The 21,852-nt window shown below is 43.2% G+C and overlaps 1 protein-coding gene and 1 pseudogene across 7 annotated transcripts in view; one reads left to right on the plus strand and one right to left on the minus strand.

The window, feature by feature from the left end:
- The window catches only part of USP28 (ubiquitin specific peptidase 28), a 64,565-nt gene extending 58,180 nt beyond the window's left edge, over positions 1-6,385 (minus strand). For all 7 annotated transcript variants that reach the window (XM_076002527.1, XM_076002524.1, XM_076002522.1 and 4 more), the window contains exon 1: positions 6,259-6,385. In XM_076002527.1, the coding sequence (XP_075858642.1) occupies positions 6,259-6,315 (57 nt within the window). In that variant the 5' untranslated portion in view covers positions 6,316-6,385. The remainder of the gene's footprint in view (positions 1-6,258) is intronic.
- A 3,033-nt stretch (positions 6,386-9,418) lies between these two features.
- LOC142870708 (uncharacterized) lies at positions 9,419-9,500 on the plus strand (annotated as a pseudogene).
- Positions 9,501-21,852: the final 12,352 nt, after the last annotated feature.

Consider the following 21,852-nt stretch of genomic DNA (forward strand, 5'->3'; position numbering starts at 1 on the left):
AAATAAAATCTCATATGAGGACTTCATAAGCTATATTAATATCTGAGTCTCAGTTTCCTCATCAGTAATAATAACTCAAACGTTACAGGGTTTTTGTAAAGATTAAAAATGTACAGGAAAGTGCTTAGAGTGCTAACTGGCATATGACAGACACCAGTAATACAAGTGTACATTTCCATGCCTATTAATAGTATAATAACCCTGGGAAAAGTTAGTATGTGACAAATGTTTATAACCAACTAGGCTGATTGATGTTCAAGTAGAACTGTTCAAAATACACTTGGATACAAAGTGTAGAAGTCATTTGCAACTCAGGATTAGAAATGCAGATTTGGAAGCAGTTAACAAAAGAACAATTAAAGGGAAGAGAGCTAATGGTTACTCCCTAAAAGAGAAGAAAGGTGGAGGAACCAAAATAATGCAGGATCAGAAAATCCAAGGGAAGGTCAGGCAGTAAGTTAGCTATAGCAGTGTGGGGAACTAACAGGACACTGACCTGAAGAGGCCAGGGCTGTGCCATAGATTGTACAATCAGGAGTGTATCAACTCCCTAAACCTGCTACTGCATTTGCAAGATGAATAGACCATACATTAGCTAAATTCAAACATCTTGTCCAGGACTAACATTAAAATGATACAGCCAATTCAGAACTGAGGGCCTACTATGGTAATTCTCTGTCTGTGATGAGACTATCGCAAGTGGTTAAAAAATACACACTCAGTTTTTAGGAAAAATCAGAATAGTTGATATGAAATAATAAAATCAAACTCCAAAATAAATATCAACAAAAAGTGGATAATGGGGGATCATAAAAGCATAAAACAATAAAAGCATGAGAGGCCGGGCGCGGTGGCTCACGCCTGTAATCCTAGCACTCTGGGAGGCCGAGGCGGGCGGATTGCTCGAGGTCAGGAGTTCGAAACCAGCCTGAGCAAGAGTGAGACCCCGTCTCTACTATAAATATAAAGAAATTAATTGGCCAACTAATATATATAAAAAATTAGCCGGGCATGGTGGCGAATGCCTGTAGTCCCAGCTACTTGGGAGGCTGAGGCAGGAGGATTGCTTGAGCCAGGAGTTTGAGGTTGCTGTGAGCTAGGCTGACGCCACAGCACTCACTCTAGCCTGGGCAACAAAGCGAGACTCTGTCTCAAAAAAAAAAAAAAAAAAAAAAAAAAAAAAATAAAAGCATGAGAATGGGACTTGAGTGGGTACTTGAATAACCAAAGCAAAATTGTAAAAAGAATTGCCACTGAGGCTGGGTGTGGTGGCTTACGCCTGTAAATCCTAGCACTCTGGGAGGCCGATGTGGGTGGATTGCTCAAGGTCAGGAGTTCAAAACCAGCCTGAGCAAGAGCGAGACCCCGTCTCTACTATAAATAGAAAGAAATTAATTGGCCAACTAATATATATAGAAAAAATTAGCCGGGCATAGTGGCGCATGCCTGTAGTCCCAGCTACTCGGGAGGCTGAGGCAGGAGGATCGCTTGAGCCCAGGAGTTTGAGGTTGCTGTGAACTAGGCTGGCACCACAGCATTCACTCTAGTCTGGGCAACAAAGTGAGACTCTGTCTCAAAAAATAAAAAATAAAAATAAAAAAGATTTGCTACTGAAAGGCCATTAATTTGACCAAAAGGTGGTCAGTCACTGGTCACCTCTGAGAAATCTGTTTCACTCAACAACAGCAAATACTTAGTAAGAGCCTACTTTGGAAAGGCTCAGCATGAGGTACCCCAGCAGATGCTGATTATATAAAACCATTCATGGCACTACAACCTAACCAGCTGCTGCCTGGTCAGTCTCTCTATGGGCCTCTGACCACTTGGCCGTCTTGCTGGAGCCCAGACTGGTCCTCACAGCCATCTCACAATTGGGCTTTTGCAGAAGCTGCTGTTGCCACCTCAAGCTCTGTGGTAGAATCTGGAAACGAACCTGCCTCAATCTTCTGTCGGTTAAGAGTTAATCCTGCTCGAGTCTGTATTTTTCAGGTTTTCTATATTGAGTCTGAATTATTTTGTCATTGGAAAAATGTTTTAGAAAAGGAACAGATGGGTTTAGAAACTTTGTTCCAAAAGTAAACAAAATATGGCTGGGTGCATAGTAGCTCACTCCTGCAATCCCAGCACTTTGGGAGCCCAAGGCAGCAGGATTGCTTGAAGCCAGGTGTTCAAGACCAGCCTGGGCAATAGCAAGACCCAGTCTCTGCAAAAGACAAAAGTAAACAAAATAAAAGGGAGGACTAGGACAAGACAACAGCTGATCAGGAGAGCAGAGGATTTTGCTACCGAGGATACATGTGCACAGCAGAATGGAAAATGAGTATTCCATCCATATGCCTCTCAAAATTTAATATGCAAATGAATCACCTAGAGATCTTGTCAAAAGGCAAAATCTTGATTTGACAGGTCTAGAGTGGAAGTATAAGCAGTGGTTTGCTGACTTGCAGCACGTGCTTGTTTCCTTGATATAAATATACCCTTAACACAGCTATCAACACGAGGACATTGAACACAGAGCTGGAAGAGATGAACACAATTAGCTGGAAAGGCAGAACAAGCTGGCTCTAGCACACCCAACTTTCTGCATTTCTAAATCCTAGGTCACGTGAATGCTGCTGGTCCATGAACGGTAATGTGAGTACTCAAGGAGAAAACAGTCAAGCTGTCTGGGGGTTAGAGTAGGATAAAGGAGAGGTAAAGTAACATAAAAACATGAGGAGAGACATCAGGGTTTCTCAAGCTCAGCACTGTTTAAATTTTGGGCCCCATGACTGTTTTTTTTTTTTGGGGGGGGGTACTGTCCTATACACTGTAGGATATTCAGCAGTATTCCTGACTTCTACCCACTAGATGCCAGTAGCATCATCCCCCAGGAGTCACAATGAAAAAGGTCTACAGACATGACCAAATGCTTCCTAGATTGTAAAATCTCTCCCCAGTAAGAACCACTAATCTAGATTTCTCTCCAAGAAATGAAGGAGGAAGAAGGAAGGGTATCTCTTCAACTGAAACAGGAGAAAAGAGATGAGATACAAGGGCCAAGGGGTGGGGTTGGCGGACACAAAACATGAGACAGGGAGCTCTTTTCAGACACTATCGAGCTCAGTCAAGCAGAAATGAAGATTATCTATTTATAAAGACTGCAGGGAAGAGTGGAAGTTTAAAACATCAGGAGGAGAGTTCTAGAGAAGGCATTAATAGAGTAATGGAAAGGTTCTGATCAAGGACAATAGGTCCATCAACTAAGAAATAGGACCAAGGGATGTCTTAGGCTCTTGGAGTTAGAATTGCCTGCATACAATCCTGACTGTACATTTCCTAGCTGGGTGACTTTGGACAAATTACTTAACAAGTAGAAGCCTTCTCAAAGAAACTTCACAGAGTTGTCATAAATATTGAGATAACACTACATTAAGTTCTAAAGACAGGTTCTGGCATATGGTACAAGCTTAATTAACGTAAGTGGGAAGGGTGTGGTGGCTCAGGCCTATAATCCTGGCACTATGGGAGGCAAGAAGTTTGCTTGAGGCTAGGAGTTTGAGACCAGTCTGGGCAACATAGCAAGACTCAGGCTCTACAAAAAAAAAAAAAAAAAAAATATATATATATATATATATATATATATACACACATATATATATATATACATATATATATATATAATTTTTTAAACCTATTAGCTATTGCTACTATCAGCAACATTATTTTCCTTAGAAACTATTTGCTTCACTTTTCTATTGGTTTAATTTTTTTTAATGAAAGAAAACTCACGGAAAAACTTTTCTGGTGAGATGCTATTTGTCAATATGTCTTATAAATACTGTACTCATTGTATGAGCAGTAACTACAGTTGAGGGGATATAAAAGTTGTGGGTGTTAAAAAATCATAATTAATGGGACAAAGTATTAAAAGGAAATTAAAAGTCAATAAATCAGGAGAAAGAAAACAGGGCATTAAATTTTCACTTAAACTGGCAGGTTTTTATAGGGCTTCAGCTGGCACAAAGAATGTAAGATGTGAATCCTCAGTACAACTTCCAAGAGTGACAGGTTTATAAGAACCAAACTGACCAAGTTATGTATCCTATGATAATGGTAAACTTTGCTGCTGGTTTTTAATCAAGTCAAGAATTGATTCAAATACAGGAAGCTGTCAGTAAGTAATCCCTTTAGATACTGGAGTATCAGTCTGCAGTCTGGGGGATTTAGTAATATCACAAAGTATCTACTTTCAGATTCAAGTACATACTGACAGCATATTTCAAGAGTACTACATTTTTCTCTCATCAAAATTCTTGGGAGGCTATAAAGAGTTATGTCTGTCCTGTGTACAACTGACCAATAAGGGAAGAGAAGCATTCTAGGTTTTAAATAGCTTCTCTGAGTGCCAGGGAAGGATAGCTAGAACAACTAGAACAATTAAATATCCTTTAAGAGAAAGGCAGAATGCCTCAGAGAATTCAAAATAAAAGAATCCATTCTAATGTGAAACTTACCAAGATGAGGAAGAAGTTATTAAAATTTTTCTTCTAAGATGCAAAAGGCACCTTCCTCATATAAGTTTCTTCAACTTATGCTCCTAACTTTAAGCATTTTACATTAGCAAAAACAAAAAGGGCAAACGTTATCAAGCATTCCAAGCTTATCATCTGTCAGTATAGGGCAAATCACTGGGAAGAAACTAAATGTCATCACTCTGCAGGTTGCCAGGAATCAGGGTACTCCAGCCAGCCCCAGGCACTAGAGTTCCAAGCCTTCCCAAAATAACTATGACTTACATACAAACGCTCACCAGGCACCTCACATACAAACTCTCAAATAGAGAATGCTGAAATAGGGTCACTCCTCAAATTGTGGCAGAGGTAAACGAAGATGCTGCTGATTAATAGGCATGTGGTCTTAAATGACAGAGCCCTGACAAATTTAAATATGACTTGCTCTCCCTTAAAAGTTTCTTCTCTAAATCAATATGACTGTCTCAAAACGAAAATTTTCCCACCTGTTTTTAAGTCACTGTCCTAAAAACAAATAGAACTGATCTCTGAAACCAGAGAAAAATCCTGACCCAAATTCCAAAACGCACTTGTGAACATCTAACAATAATATTTCCATTAGAAATGAGCACATGAAATACCATCCACACACTTCCATTTTGGAGCCCAGGACCTACACGTATCTTTCTCTACAGGAGTTTGAAAAAAGTGCACCCATGTTGTATACTACTACTGGTCTTTGGCCAAAAGAGTAAAAAGGCATAAAAGGATTCTCACTTGGAGACCTACCTGACAACTTTGTATTACAAATATTCTGTAGAACTTCTCATTTCCAAACTCATATTTGAAAATGTGGCACAGATTTCCCATTCTGTCTTGGAAAAAAGTGCAGTACTTGAGGGGTGAGGAGGGAGTGTTAAGTTCTACCATTCTGAGGTAACATTAGAAGATATGCTCAAATTGCCCACTTCCTAAGTCTCTTCACACAGACATTAACCTTTTTTGCTCTCACCATCTGAGCCCAGAAACCCCTGTATTGATTTCCACCCTCTCAGATACCAGGGCCAGGAGAGCACGCTCAGTATACCTCCTATTCATCGCGCCGTTCCTCACCCTCCCGAAAAACCCACAGAGATGAATGCATGAGGTAACTGGGGAGCCTGCTCTGTCTTGTTTCTTTTTTTTTAATGTATAAAAGCAGGGTTGGTAGGTAGGGAAGGAGAGGTAACTAGGACCGTAGGTCTTTCACCAAGACGTTGGTAATTCCCGGCTCTAAGCGAGACAACCCCGGTCGGCTCTAGACTCTGCTCAACACCGCCATAAAACTGATTTAAAAGTCAAAGCAAAACAAAACAAAAAGCGAGCAACGCTGCCCTCTCGGAAGTTTCTCACCAGGTCGGGGCCCGGGAGCGCCCGCCTCGCGGCGCCCCGAAGCAGACAACCCCGCGGCCGGCCCTTTCTGTCCGGTCTTGCAAAGCCCCTTAATCCCCCTCCAACTTCAGCTCGCCCACGCACTCGAAGATAATAAAGTCCTGGATCCCCGCGCCCGGGCGGTGCAAAGCCTCCGGTCGCGTCCCAAGGCCCGTCCTCAGCCCGCGGGCGCATCCCCCGCCCCGCCCCGCCCGGCCGGGCGCCCTCCGCAGCCCCTCCGGCCCGCGCCCGCCACCCCGCAGGCCCCGCCGGCGCGCCCGTCCGCCCGCCCGCGCTCCGCACCGCTCCCCACCCGGCCCCGCGGCCCGCCCCCCAGCCCCCGCCGCGGGCCCACCGAGCCGTGGCCGTCGGCCGCTCCGGCCGCATCGTCCTGCTGCAGCTCCGCAGTCATGGCCGAGGCGCCCCTCTGAGGGTCACCGGTCTCCCGCCGCCGCCGCCAGGCCAGCCTTGCAGGCGGAGGCCCCGCCCCCGCCGCCCCGCTCCGTCCCGCCCCGGCCCGCGGCGCGCGCCGGAGGCCCGGCCCACACGCCCCGCCCCCCGACATGCGCGCGCACGCAAAGGCGCGCGGCCGAGCGCCGAGCCCCCGTGCGTGCTCCCGCGCACGCCGGCCTGACCCGGCGCCGACCACTTGACCCCGGCCCCGCCCGCGGCTTCGGCTTACGGTCGGCGTCTGCGCCCCTGGTGGTCGCGGGACTAGCGGCCCGTGTCCGGAAACGGAGTCTGAGGAGACAGGACGCTGCTTTCTCCAGTCTTGTGCTCTTCCCTCTGCCCCTGAAACCTTCTCCTTTGTAATACTGACCTCTGGCCCCAGCCTCCTGCCTCCCCAGACTCCTGTGGAGTCCACTCTGCTCCCCACTGTGGGAAACTGCCTGGGGACCGGGCAGTGGTGTGTCCCACCGGCCGTGTGGCCATTTCCAAGTGCAGTGACACGAAACAGAAAAAGTATTCACCGTCTTTAAGAAAAGAAGAGAGGGGCCGGGCGCGGTGGCTCACGCCTATAATCCTAGCTCTCTGAGAGGCCGAGGCGGGCGGATTGCTCGAGGTCAGGAGTTCGAAACCAACCTGAGCAAGAGCGAGACCCGTCTCTACTATAAATAGAAAGAAATTAATTGGCCAACTAATATATATAGAAAAAATTAGCCGGGCATGGTGGCGCATGCCTGTAGTCCCAGCTACTCGGGAGGCTGAGGCAGCAGGATTGCTTGAGCCCAGGAGATTAAGGTTGCTGTGAGCCAGGCTGACGCCACGGCACTCACTCTAGCCTGGGCAACAAAGCGAGACTCTGTCTCAAAAAAAAAAAAGAAAAGAAAAGAAGAGAGGGAGGCTGCACGGAGTAGTTTGTCTAAAGCTGCCCAAACCATAACCTCCGTTCACGGTTGCCCGGCGCGGTGCCCTTAACCCTGACCTGGGCAGGATGAGCAGAAAGAATCGCCTAGTCTTCCCATTTTAGTTTTTCAGGAGTTCAAACTAAAAATTTGTGTTATTTTGTTAAGTCTGAGCCAGTTATTTACGATTTCATGTTAAATGCCCAGGTGCCTCAATTGTATGTATTTTCAACAACTTGGTGGAAATTGTAATGACAACCATATTTCACATCGCAGATACAAACGTATCACGGCGACAATCCACTTGCCCCACTTGTTTGCGGTCCCACAACTGCGTGGATGCTAAGTGTTGGAAGGGCCACTTTTAAGAGCATCACTTATACCACTGCCCTGGGCCGGCTGGCTGTTCGTGGCCACTTGCAGGGTGAATTTTATATGGATAGTGACTTTTCCTGTGCTCCTGGCAGTGTTGTCTCTGTGATTGTGATATTTCACCTGCAGGCCTCTAGTCTGCAAGTTCAAGTCAGGTACAGCTCCCATGGGAGGCCTGATTACTCTCAGGAACCTGGGCTAAGACTGCTGCTACTTCCATCAGGGGTCCCCTTGCCCCGGTAGGTAAACTACTAGATTAGCACTGGTTGTAGTTTTACTACCTCAGAATTTCCGCATTCAACAGGCTGACTCTGTGTGTATGTCTGATAGTTGCAGGACTTTTTGTTTGTGGCTTTGTCTTTTCCCCACCTGCTTCATGAATATCTGTGTTCAAGGCCTCAACCTGGGTGTCATTGCAGAACAAGCTGATTTCTGAGACTAGTTTGTTTGCAGCATTGTTTATTTCTGCACTGCTGGAAAGCTCTATTTCTGTGTCCCTTTGCTATGTCTCTGGCGCAACCCTTGTTTGTCTTTACACATTCATTTTAGAAAATTGCTTATTTAAGGTGTGCAAGTGGTATCAAAACCTATAACCCTTATTCATGAAAATTTTCTTAGAAGACATCTCCCCCCCAGACCCATATCTCTGAATATGTGCAAGACTTTCGGTAAATATAGGCCCTGAGTTTTTTGTTTTGTTTTGTTTTGTTTTTTTGAGACAGAGTCTCGCTTTCTTGCCTAGGCTAGAGTGAGTGCCATGGCGTCAGCCTAGCTCACAGCAACCTCAAACTCCTGGGCTCAAGCGATCCTCCTGCCTCAGCCTCCCGAGTAGCTGGGACTACAGGCACGAGCCACCATGCCCAGCTGATTTTTATATTATATATATTAGTTGGCCAATTAATTTCTTTCTATTTTTATGGTAGAGACTGGGTCTCGCTCAGGCTGGTTTTGAACTCCTGACCTTGAGCAATCCGCCCGCCTCGGCCTCCCAGAGTGCTAGGATTACAGGCGTGAGCCACCACACCGGGCGAGGCCCTGAGTTTTGATTAACATTTTTTCTGCTATATGATTTTAAACAGGGCTCCACCAGATGTAATAAATTCAATCTAATCAGTCTGAGGGCTGTAGGTCTGATAAATCCTTTTAGCCCCCTTAAACTTTCATTTGGTGCTGGACATGGTAATCAGCTAGAGACAGCCGGTCCAACCGTAGTGTGTAATGAACAAGTCTACATCAGTGTCGAGCCATCACTTCACAGTGATCACATATCAAAAGTGGATGTCGGCCTGGCGCAATGGCTCATGCCTGTAATCCTAGCACTCTGGGAGGCTGAGGTGGGTGGATCGCTCAAGGTCAGGAGTTTGAAACCAGCCTGAGCAAGTGGGAGACCCTGTCTCTACTATAAATAGAAAGAAATTAATTGGACAACTAAAAATATATAGAAAAAATTATCCAGGCATGGTGGCACATGCCTGTAGTCCCAGCTACTTGGGAGGCTGAAGCAGAAGGATTGTTTGACCCCAGGAGTTTGAGGTTGCTGTGAGCTAGGCTGACGCCATGGCACTCACTCTAGCCTGGGCAACAAAGTGAGACTCTGTCTCAAAAAAAAAAAAAAGTGGATGTCATGGAACATGTGCTGTCAGCCCAGAGAATCCCTTCTCATTCCTCTTAATGGCCCATACATGAAGTCTCCCGAATAATTACATTGTCAGTCCATAATCATTTCAGTATTCAAGAGAGAAAATGAACTAATATCAATAAGAAGCGATAGTAAATGATGTATTTAAAAAGGGAATAAGCTTTGCGCAGTGGCAGTATCGTAGCCAATGAGGTTTATCCGAGGCGCGATTATTGCTAATAAATAAAAAAAAAATAAATAAAATAAAAAAATAAAAAGGGAATAACTGGGGCTGGGTGTGATGGCTCATGCATATAATTCCAGCACTTTGGGAGTCTGAAGCAGGAATTCCAGACCAGCCTGGGAAAATGGCAAGAAGCCATCTCTACAAAAAAAGAAAACAACAACAACAACAAAAAAAACTAGCCAGGTGCTATGGTACATGTTTATAGTCCTAGCTACCTGGGAGGCTGAGGCAGAAGGATCACTTGAGCCCAGGTGTTCTGCAGTGAGATACCATCATGCTACTGCAATCCAGCCCAGCAACAGGGCAAGACCCCATCTCTAAAAAAAAGGAATAATTTACAGAGTATTTTCCCAAAGAAGTTGAAACTCTTTTTCCTCTCCTGGAAAACTTTTTCCTCCAATACTAAGTTAGTTTCTGAGTCAATGAATTTATCCTTCTTTTTCTGATTTACCTTAAACCCAAAATACAGTTTATGTTATAATAAAATGATCCTGTTTCATTGTTACTGAATGCTTGTGTAGAGTGAGGAGGTGAGAATAAAGGGAAAGTTGTAGGAAAAGAATAGAGAAAGAGGGCAAGAAACATGCACTTATATTTTTTCTCTGCTTCACTCCATAAATATTTTTTGCTGCTGGCTTCTGAGCAACTGGATTTGAGAGCTGCAGGCTGTGGCTGATTGACAGGTGTGACTGGTCTTTGAGCTACAGATTCCTTTCCAAGAACTAGCCAGTCAAAAACGTCCTAAGGGCCAGGCCCCCAGCAGCTAGGAAAATGTCCTCTGGAGGAAAGGATATGGATATTTCTGTTACATTAAGAAAATGTTTCAGGCCGGGCATAGTGGCTCACGCCTGTAATCCTAGCACTTTGGGAGGCCGAGGCGGGCGGATTGCTCAAGGTCAGGAGTTCGAAACCAGCCTGAGCGAGACCCCCCATCTCTACCAAAATAGAAATAAATTAATTGACCAACTAAAAATATATATACAAAAAAAAAAAAAAAAAATTAGCCGGGCATGGTGGCGCATGCCTGTAGTCCCAGCTACTTGGGAGGCTGAAGCAGAAGGATTGTTTGACCCCAGGAGTTTGAGGTTGCTGTGAGCCAGGCTGACGCCACGGCACTCACTCTAGCCTGGGCAACAAAGTGAGACTCTGTCTCAAAAAAAAAAAAGAAAAAGAAAATGGTTCAGAAATGACTCTTTTTGTTGGTTAAAAAGGAATTTCCAGTCTTCCTGAAATGTGTACTATAGGCAACGTAGTTTATGGAAAATTGAAATAACTTTCAGTGAAGTTAATGAGTTCATTTTAGAAGTACAGTCGTCCTCCAGTATATGCAGGGAATTGGTTCCAGCCCTCCACCCTGCCCCCAATACCAAAACTCACACATACACTAATCCTGAAAACATCTGCATGTAAATGGACCGTTGTAGTTCAGGCTGGTGTTGTTCTGCTTTATTTGGCTTTAGTATTCCAAATAACAAACTCATGCTCCCTCTTTTGTTTCTTTAGAAAATGTAGAGAAATAAAAAGAAAAAAAAAACACCTCAAAATCTGTTTTTATAAATTCTGAAAGTCATGAAAGACTTCAATTCTTGGGATCCAATTTTCCTTTTATAAGAAGGAGAAAACTGTAGTAGTCTCCAGATAAAGAAGTAATAACAAAATAGAAAACTAGAAATAAGCCCATAAATTTCTGCAAACTCAATTTTTGACAAACCAGAATTGTAGACCAGTGGGGATAGGATGGACTTTTAATAATCAGTGTTCAGACAGTTACTCATATAAAAAATGAATTTTGGACTCCTTCTTTACATCATAAATAGAAATCAATTTTAGGTGAATTAAAGATTTAAATATAAAAAGCAAACTTAAAAACTTTGAAAAAAACCTATCGGAGAATCTCTGTGCACTGGAAATAGAGGAGGCTTTCTTAAATCAAATGCAAAAAGCATAATCCACAAAACATTGACAAATTCAATTATGTTAAGTTTCCCTTCATCAAAAGATACCAAGAAGGCGGGGCGTGGTTCCTAAACCCCTGTAATCCTAGCTCTCTGGGAGGCCAAGGCAGGCAGATTGCTCAAGGTCAGGAGTTTGAAACCAGTCTGAGCAAGAGCTAGACCCGTCTCTACTATAAATAGAAAGAAATTAATTGGCTAACTAAAATATCTAGAAAGAATTAGCCAGGCATGGTGGCGCATTCCTGTAGTCCCAGCTACTTGGGAGGCTGAGGCAGGAGGATTGCCTAAGCCCAGAACTTTGAGGTTGCTGTGAGCTAGGCTGATGCCATGGCACTCACTCTAGCCTGGGCAACAAAGTGAGACTCTGTCTCAAAAAAAAAAAAAAAGATACCATGAAGAAAATGAAAATACCTGCAAAATTAGAGAAACATATAAAACTGAAAAGATAGTAGTTTTTAGAACAAAATTTCTCAACCTTGGTACTGTTAACATATTGGGCAGTTAATTCTTTGAAGTGGGAGGGGGAGTGAATGTCCTGTGCCTCAGAGGATGTTTGGCACTTTCCCAAGCCTCTATCTACTAGATGCCACTTGTGACCATCAAAAATGTCTCAAGACATTGCCATACCAAGTGTTTCTTGAGATACAAATTCTCCTCCAATTGAGCACTATTAATAAACTCTTACAAATTAAAAGAAAAAGATAATACAGTAGAAAAAAAGGCCAAAGGCTTAAGCAAGCACTTTACAGAAAAGGAAACCCAATTATGTGAAGATGCTATAAATTCATCAGCAATCAGGGACACATGAATTAAAACACAAAAACAGGGTGGACGCCATGGCTCACACACCTGTAATCCTAGCTCTCTGGGAGGCCCAGGGGGGTGGATCGCTCAAGGTCAGTAGTTCGAAATGAAACCAGCCTGAGCAAGAGGGAGACCCTGTCTCTACAAAAAATAGAAAGAAATTAATTGGCCAAGTAAAAATATATAGAAAAAATTAGCTGGGCATGGTGGCGCATGCCTGTAGTCCCAGCTACTCAGGAGACTGAGGCAGGAGGATAGCTTGAGCCCAGGAGTTTGATGTTGCTGTGAGCTAGGCTAATGTCACGGCACTCTAGCACAGGCAATTTTAGCCTGGGCAACAGAGTGAAACTCTGTCTCAAAAAATAAATAAATAAAACACAAAAACATACCATTTCATGCCTATAATTAGCAAAAATTCAGAAATACCACAATAACAACTGTTGTTGAATGTAGAACAACAGGACAATACTTATACACTGTTTCAGAACGATAAATTAGCACAACCATTTAGAAGACAATTTGACATTAACTACTAAAATTTGAAATTGTGCATGACTTAAGGCCAGTGAATCCTATCCTAAATATCCTAGACAAATTTGCACATTTGTGTCAGGATATAGGTATAAAAAATTTTCACAACACTTTTAGCAACATACAAAACAGGAAAAAACCTATATGTATATCAATAATAAAATTGATAAAATTTTGAGCAATTATTCAATGGAACACTACATAGCAGTGAAAATGAATGGATTATAGCTATGCAATATCATGGATGAATCTCAGCAACATAGTGTGGTGGGGCAAAAAGCAAGTCACAGAAGATGACATACAATAAATTATTCCATTTATACCAATTACAAAAATATAAGATTAAACAATATATTGTCTGGGGAAATAAACAAAGTACAAATAAAAGCAAGAACATCAAGGGAAGAGAAGCAATAGGATGAGGAAGGGGCAGATAAGGCATATGGCAGGTGACGGTAAAGTTCTTTTGTCACAGATCAAGTAGTAGATACATGAGTGTTCATTATATTGTTTAACATACATTTTATATCTAAATTGTTAATTTTAAAAAGATCAAAAGAATACAATCCAGCTGGGCGTGGTGGCTCACACCTGTAATTCTAGCATTCTGGGAGGCTGAGGCAGGCGTATTGTTTGAGCTCAGGGGTTCAAGACCAGCCTGAGCAAGAATGAGACCCCTTCTCTACTAAAAAAATAGAAAGAAATTAGCCGACAACTAAAAAATATATATATATGTAAAAAAAAATTAGCCGGGCATGGTAGCGCATTCCTATAGTCCCAGCTACTCAGGAGGCTGAGGCAGGAAGATTGCTTGAGCCCAGGAGTTTGAGGTTGCTGTGAGCTAGGCTGACGCCATGGCACTCTAGCCGGAGCAACAGAGTGAGACTGTTTCAAAAAAAAAAAAAAGAAGAAGAATACAATCCTCTCCTTCAAAAGTGGACAAATAAAGAAAAAAACAAGAATACTATCCTCAATCTTCTAACAACACTTCTGTGTCCTCAAAATATACTGACAAACAAAGAAAAGACTCTTTAGGTTACAGAATATAACTGTCTTCTGCTGGCTGATGAATGAAGCAAGTATTTAACATTCTGTCTTAAACAGTGGAAATTATAATTGGATTATCTTCCAGATAAAACAAGTGAAAAATAATTAGCATACCATTTTATGCAGAGTGTGCCAAAACTCCAGATTTTAGATAATGTCCAAGGAGTGAGTTAGCAAATCTATTTTGTAAAATATTTTCCATTTTAGTTTCTATTTTTGGGGAAAGACGTCTGTGTCAAAGTTGGAGCCTCCTACAGAAACCAAAAACATGATTTAGGGGCTTAGAGCATTCTGGGAGGCTGAGGCAGAAGGACTGCTTGAGCTCAGGAGTTTGAGGTTGCAGTGAGCTATGATGACACCACGGCACTCTAGCCTGGATGACAGTGAGACTCTGTCTCAAAAAAAAAAAAAAAAAAAAAATATATATATATATATATATATATGATTTTGTATAGAAACCAGAAAGCCACCCAGGAAAAGCAAATAGAAACCTAAAATATGCAGGTACTGGGACATAAATTAGGACTCCAAATGACATAATTTTTTTCACCCAGGGCATCACTGAAGTAAAAAATCTTTTTGCTCAAATTATTGGAATTTGAAAGAATAAATGGAGCAACAGTAGCTAATACAAATTTGCCTTTAGAAATGCAAATACTTTTACTCATCTGGTACTTGACTCTGGAAGAAAATATTTCTAGAGGAAGTAATAACTGAGCACTTCTAGGCCAAGTAGTGTTCTGAGTACTTTGTAAGTGTGTACTCATTTTATCCTCACAATATCCTATGAAGTAAGTGCCGTTATTATTAATAGCAGCTTTACAAAAGAGGAAACCCACCTGGCACAATGGTTCACGCCTGTAATCCTAGTACTCTGGGAGGCTGAGGCAGGCAGATCGTTTGAGCTCAGGAGTTCGAGATCAGCCTGAGCAAGAGCGAGACCCCGTCTCTACTGAAAATACAAAGAAATTAATTGACCAACTAAAAATATATATAGAAAAAATCAGCCAGGCATGATGGCGCATGCCTGTAGTCCCAGCTACTCGGGAGGCTGAGGCAGCAGGATTGCTTGAGCCCAGGAGTTTGAGGTTGCTGTGAGCTACGCTGATGCTGATGCCCTGGCACTCACTCTAGCCTGGACAATCAGAAGGCTATTTGCAGTCATGATAACCACAAGTCCCAATTTGCCTGGGGTGATCTGGTTCACCCCTATTTTTCTAACAGGCTTGTCAGTAACTCCTCCTTTCTTTTTTTTTTTTGAGACAGAGTCTCACTTTGTTGCCCAGGCTAGAGTAAGTGCCATGGCGTCAGCCTAGCTCACAGCAACCTCAGACTCCTGGGCTCAAGCCATCCTCCTGCCTCAGCCTCCCAAGTAGCTGGGCCTACAGGCATGCGCCACCATGCCCGACTAATTTTTTCTATATATTTTTAGTTAGCCAATTAATTTCTTTCTATTTTTAGTAGAGACTGGGTCTCGCTCTTGCTCAGGTTGGTTTCGAACTCCTGACCTCGAGCAATCCATCCGCCTCGGCCTCCCAGAGTGCTAGGATTACAGGCGTGAGCCACCGTGCCCGGCCACTCCTCCTTTCTTAAAATTCCAGATTTGGATGATGGAGCAGTTGTTTTTTTTGTTTGTTTGTTTTTTGTTTTGTTTTTTTTTTTGAGACAGAGTCTCGCTTGTTGACCAGGCTAGAGTGAGTGCTGTGGTGTCAGCCTAGTTCACAGCAACCTCAAACTCCTGGGCCCAAGCAGTCCTTCTGCCTCAGCCTCCCGAGTAGCTGGGACTACAGGCATGTGCCACCATGCCCGGCTAATTTTTTCTATATATATTAGTTGGCCAATTAATTTCTTTCTATTTATAGTAGAGACGGGGTCTTGCTCTTGCTCAGGCTGGTTTCGAACTCCTGACCTCGAGCAATCCGCCCGCCTCAGCCTCCCAGAGAGCTAGGATTATAGGCTTGAGCCACCGCGCCCGGCTGATGGAGCAGTTTTATCTTTCAGAAGTCTTACAGACATACCAAAAATGTAAAATTTTTTGCTTTTTTTTAAAAATAGAGATGGAGGGAGTCTTGCTATTTTGCTCAGGTTGTTCTCGAACTCCTGGCCTCAAGTGATCCTCCTCCTGCCTCAGCCTCTCCAGTAGCATTACTGGTCCTACCTAGCCCTGCTCCTGGATAAAATGTAAATTTTGAGTCAAATCTGATAAGCATGCATTGTTAACCTGCACCAGTTAATCTGTTAATATTTCTGAAGAACACAGGCAGAGGCAATGGAGGGCACCTTCCTGAGAGTGGATGGGAGCATTACCTTGAGTCCATCCTCTTAAGCAACTGCAGCTTTTTCACCTTTATAAAGGATTGTGAACCAACTTCCATTGGCCTGTAAGCCTTAGGTGCCTGAGGGCCATCCCTCAAGAGATCAAGGCAACTTGGAGTTGGAAGAAGGGAATGCATCTGATGTCCCAGCCAGAGGGGTAAAAGCTAAGGGCTGAAGTTGGGGTCCTTTCTGTTTCCACTTTGAGAGTTTAGGATTTCAGGATTGAGATGGCCAAGGTAAGAACTCTAAAGATCTGGACCATTGTTTCTCTGTAGTATGTGTTCCCTCCTATACTTCTCCAGAGTGAACCAAAAGAACTGGGTGCTAAATAGACTATCTGGGCTCTTCAGATACAATTTTCGTGAGAAGCCGCAACCCCACAGAGCCGGTGTCACTGGCTCTAAGGAGTACAAGCAAGTATTGAATCCTGGCACCAGCAGATCAGATCGGTCTGTGCAAATGAAGAATCTCTCGTGGCCGTGGCCAGGTGTGGTGGCTCACGCCTGTAATCCTAGCACTCTGGGAAGCTGAGGCGGGCAGATTGCTCGAGGTCAGGAGTTTGAACCAGCCTGAGCAAGAGCTAGACCCTGTCTCTACTATAAATAGAAAGAAATTAATTGGCCAACTAATATATATAGAAAAAATTAGCCGGGCATGGTGGCACATGCCTGTAGTCCCAGCTACTCGGGAGGCTGAGGCAGCAGGATGGCTTGAGCCCAGGAGTTTGAGGTTGCTGTGAGCTAGGCTGACGCTGCAGCACTCACTCTAGCCTGGGCAACAAAGCGAGACACTGTCTCAAAAAAAAAAAAAAAAAAGAATCTCTCATACCAAAGAATAAAAAGCTTTAGGAAAGTACTTCAGCTTAAAAATGGTTAGTCATGTTATTTGAAGTGGAGCAGTCTCAACTTTTATTCTCTCAGCTTTATGAGAAGATGAGCAGTGATTCCCAACAACTGTTATATTATGCTAAATCTCATTATTTTCTTGGCAAGACAAAGAGAATGGAATGATGGCAAAACCAACCCTATCTGACTTGATTATGGTGAGTGGGTCTTTGGTGTCTGAGTGATCTCTGGTAACAAGCTCTTCTGAAGAACACGATGAAAATATTTTGAAAATTACTGTTAGGGTGGAAAGGCTAGTAGGTGCTCATGGTGCAGGGGTAGAAAGACTTCTCACACAGAGATTAAGACATATGAAAGGAAAATTGATTTTATCCTTTAGGACAGAGAGAATGAGAGAGAGAAAGGGCTGGGGGGAGGAGAGCAGGGAGAAGGTGTGGCATCCCAAAGAAAGGGAAGGGAGATGCGGGCAGCAAGGCCAGGCAGCTTGCTGCTTTTGTGGGGACAAAGGGAAAAATAGTAATTGTTGTGAAGTAAGTAGCAGACTTCAAGTTGTCTCTCTTTCCTGTTTCTTTTGTTCCTGTAGCCTTGGTTATCTCTGAGAAGTAGTCTGGCCTGTCACGGGGGGATGTGATTTTTGCCCCTGAGAAGTGTTTTTGGGCAGAAAACAAAGGCCTGGAGTTTACCCCCCTGCTGTCTGGTGGGGAGCTTCTCAGGAACACCTTTAGGCCATGGAAACAAATTCTAAAGGCTGTGAGCTGGTGAAATGTAAAGAGAAAGATTTACATTTCCTGTCTGGACTCTTTTCAGGTGTTTATGAAAACTGAGTCCCAGCAGGTTGCCTGCTAGTTTGGGACAGAAACTTGCAGCAAAGAATAGGGAGAGCTCAAGATTGATCTTTAGCTGTTATTAGAAAACTGGGAGGTTCAAGGCTGACCTAGCAATTATTTGTTGACATTTAAATAATAATTTATTTATTTATTTATTTTTTTGAGACAGAGTCTCCAGTCTTGCTCTGTTGCCCTGGCTAGGGTACAGTGGTGTCATCATAGCTCACTGCAACTTCAAGCTCCTGGGCTCAAGCGATCCTCCTGTCTCAGCCTCCTGAGTAACTGGACTACAAGCTGTGCACCACTGTACTTGGCTGATTTTTCTGTTTTTAGTATGATAAAGAAGATCCTCATCAACCTAATACTGACCTATTACCTGGCTTCTGAAATTGCATCAGTCACCTGAGACCCTACCCCTCAGAACACCCCAACCTAATAAAAGTGGGAAAAACTGGGTAGATAAGGCTCAGACTTTGGCTGTGAGTCCCCTCTGAGTCAGCCCTGCCAGCGAATAAACCTAGATTCTCTGACTCTCTGTGTGCAGCTCGATTTGTCCTCAGAAACACCCGTTGTAACACTTCCTGTAACAAATAGAGGTGGAATCTCACTCTTGCTCAGGCTGGTCTTGAACACCTAAGCTCAAGCGATCCTCCCGCCTTGGCCTCCCAAAGTGCTAGGATTACAGGTGTGAACCGCCATGCTCAGTCTGAAAAAGTTTTAATTTTTAAAAACTAAATATGCATTCCTCAAATGGGATAGGGTAAAGAGCCCCTTTTCCACCACTTTGTGGCTACTACCAGACAAGCCTATTCAGAGCAAATTTGGGAGCTCACTGGAGCGAAGTTTCTCGAAACAAGTCTGTTTAACAAAGTTGACAGTTTTGTTTCATATGAGAAAAGCCATGCTATATTAATGTCTTTTGCCTTTTCTACCCATATACACATGTGTATTAGTCCGTTTTGTGTTGCTATAACAGAACACCACAGATTGGGAAATTTATAAAGAAAATTATTTCTTCTGTTCTGGAGGCTTGGAAGTCCAAGGTTGAGGGGCTGGCTTCTGGTGAGGGCTTTCTTGCTGCGTCATCTCGTGGCAGAAGGTGGCTGGGCAAAGGAGCACATGCAAGAGCAACAGCAGGCAGGAGCGGGCCGAACTCGCTTTTATCTGGAGGCCAGTCCTTTGACCAGGGCATTAATGCATTCTTTTTTTTTTTTTTTTTTTTGAGACAGAGTCTCACTTTGTTGCCCAGTCTAGAGTGAGTTCCGTGGCATCAGCCTAGCTCACAGCAGCCTCAATCTCCTGATCTCAAGCGATCCCACTGCCTTAGCCTCCCGAATAGCTAGGACTACAGGCATGCGCCACCATGCCTGGCTAATTTTTTGTATATATATTTTTAGTTGGTCAATTAATTTCTATTTTTGGTAGAGACGTGGTCTTGCTCAGGCTGATTTTGAACTCCTGACCCCGAGCAATGTGCCTGTCTGGGTCTCCCAGACTGTATTAATGCATTCTTGAAGGCACATTTCTCATGGCCCAGTGACTCCTTATTGGCCCCACCTCTTAATACCTTCACATTGGCAATTAAATTTCATTAAGAATTTTGAAGAGGACATTCAAACCATAACAACATGTTATTTGTGAATCTCTGTTGGTTATCATAAAAACTAGAAATCTAAACCATTTCATTGATGTAAGACCTTGTCTTTGTCTTACACTAAGCTACAAAAATCGAATTTTCCATTTTATAGACTTATATTTTTAAAATTTATATATTATTACTTGTAGCTCACTGTTTACTTTTTACCTTCAATGTTGAAAAATTAATAATAAATAATTACTATTTTTATGATTATGTTCAGTCTATAGAAAGTGATATTTATTTTCCTTTTTTTATATTACTGAGATAATGTTGTCTTTTGAAATACTATAAATTAAAGTTTAAAAAGTGAATCAATGTGGGAGGACTGCTTGGGGCTAGGAGTTCAAGATCAGCCTGAGCAAGAACAAGACCCCATCTCTACAAAAAATAGAAAAATTAGCTAAGTGTGGTGGTGCGCGCCTGTAGTCCCAGCTACTACGGAGGCTGGGGTGGGAGTGTGAGGTAGATAGCGAGGGATGCTGGGTCTCCTAGGGACAAAAGTGGGTGCTGTGGCTTTGGTGCAATTGCCCCATCTGGGAAGAAGCCCCCCCCTCCCTTCCCGTCTTGGTCCTGCCCTACCCTAACTCTCTCCTGAGCAACTGCAATCCCTGGGGGAGGAGGGAATACCCTAGGAATCTGCTAATCAGAATTTAGCACACCAGCAGCAAAAGAATGCAGAGGACTCTCTAGACCATCAGCCAAGCAGCCTAGGTAATATAGAGTCTAGAAGTGACCTAGAAAACTCAGCATGTGTAGTAAGACTCAGGTCATGTAACTCCCAACTGTCCAATGATGTCTGACTCACTGGGGAGGTCCCAATCTGAGCGACATAAAACAAGACACAGACTATAACCAAGTCCCTTTTTTGGCCTTCCTTGGCTGTCCCTTTGCTGTGACAATGGGTCTGGTCATCATCTGTGGTGTATGTATCACACTCTGTAAACCTATATCTTGCTCTTGCCCTATAATCCTATCTTTCTGTCCTCAATAAACCTCATTTTCGTGCTTGCCTTACTTTGCCACGTCTGCTCATAAAACTTGACATGAGGATCGCTTGAGCTCAGGAGTTGGAGGTTGCAGTGAGCTATGATGAGGCCACTGCACTCTGGCCTGGGTAACAGAGCAAGACCCTGTCTCAAAAAAGAGAAAAGAAAAGAAAAGGGGGGAAAAAAGGTGAATCAATCAAGAGTATTGCTTTTGGCCAGGCGAGGTGGCTCACGCCTGTAATCCTAGCACTCTGGGAGACCAAAGCGGGAAGATCACTCAAGGTCAGGAGTTCAAAACCAGACTGAACAAGAGCCAGGCCCCGTCTCTACTAAAAGTAGAAAGAAATTAATTGGCCAACTAAAAATATATAGAAAAAATTAGCCGGGCATGGAGGCACATGCCTGTAGTCCCAGCTATTTGGGAGGCTGAGGCAGAAGGATTGCTTGAGTTTGAGGTTGCTATGAACTAGGCTGATGCCATGGCACTCTAGCCTGGGCAACAGAGTGAGACTCTGTCTCAAAAAAAAAAAAAAGAGAGAATAATACAGTATCTATAAAATCGCGTAAAATTTTAAAATAAATAACTTATTTTTGAATAATTCATGGCTCAAGAAAGAAAGTGCAAGGAAAATAAGAAACTATTTAAAACTAAACAGTAGTAAGAAAACAATGTATCAAAATTTGTGCAATGCCCCCAAAGTAGTGCCTGGGGGAAGTGCATAGTTTAAATCCATATATAGAAAAGAAAGATCTTAAATCAATGACTAAGGTTCCATTATAAGAAGATACACAAGAAAGAGGAAAGTAAACCCAAAGTAAGCGTGAGAAAAGAAATAATAAAGATAAGTCAATGAAATAGAAAGTAGACAAATGGAAAAAATAACAAAACCAAAAGCTGGTTGATGGACATATGCTTTAGAAAATGAATAATGCCCTTATGCTATGGACTGAATTTTTTCATCCCCTCTACCTCCAAATTCATATTTTGAAGCCCTCACCCCCAAGATGACTATCTTTGGAGATAGGACCCCTAAAGAGGTAATTAAGGTTAAATGAGGTCATAAGGATGGGGCCTGATTTCAATAGGACTGGTGTCCTTATAAGAAGAGGCAGAGGCTAGGCATGGTGGAAGAGGCTGGGTATAGTGGCTCACGACTGCAATCCCAGCACTTTGGGAGGCTCAGGCAGGAGGACTGCTTAAGGCCAGGAGATCCAGACTATTTTGGGCAGCATAGTGAAATCCCGTCTCTACAAAAAATTTAAAAATTAGCCATGAGTCTGTAGTCCTAGCTGCTTGGGAGGCTGAGGCAGGAGGATTGCTTCAGCCCAGGAGTTTGAGTCTGCAATGAGCAATGATCATGCCACTGCACTCAAGCCTGGGCAATAGAACCCAGTTTGTGGTATTTTGTTTGGTAG

Source organism: Microcebus murinus, chromosome 4, assembly GCF_040939455.1.
Source record: "Microcebus murinus isolate Inina chromosome 4, M.murinus_Inina_mat1.0, whole genome shotgun sequence".
In the NCBI taxonomy this organism is placed as follows: Eukaryota; Metazoa; Chordata; class Mammalia; order Primates; family Cheirogaleidae; genus Microcebus; species Microcebus murinus.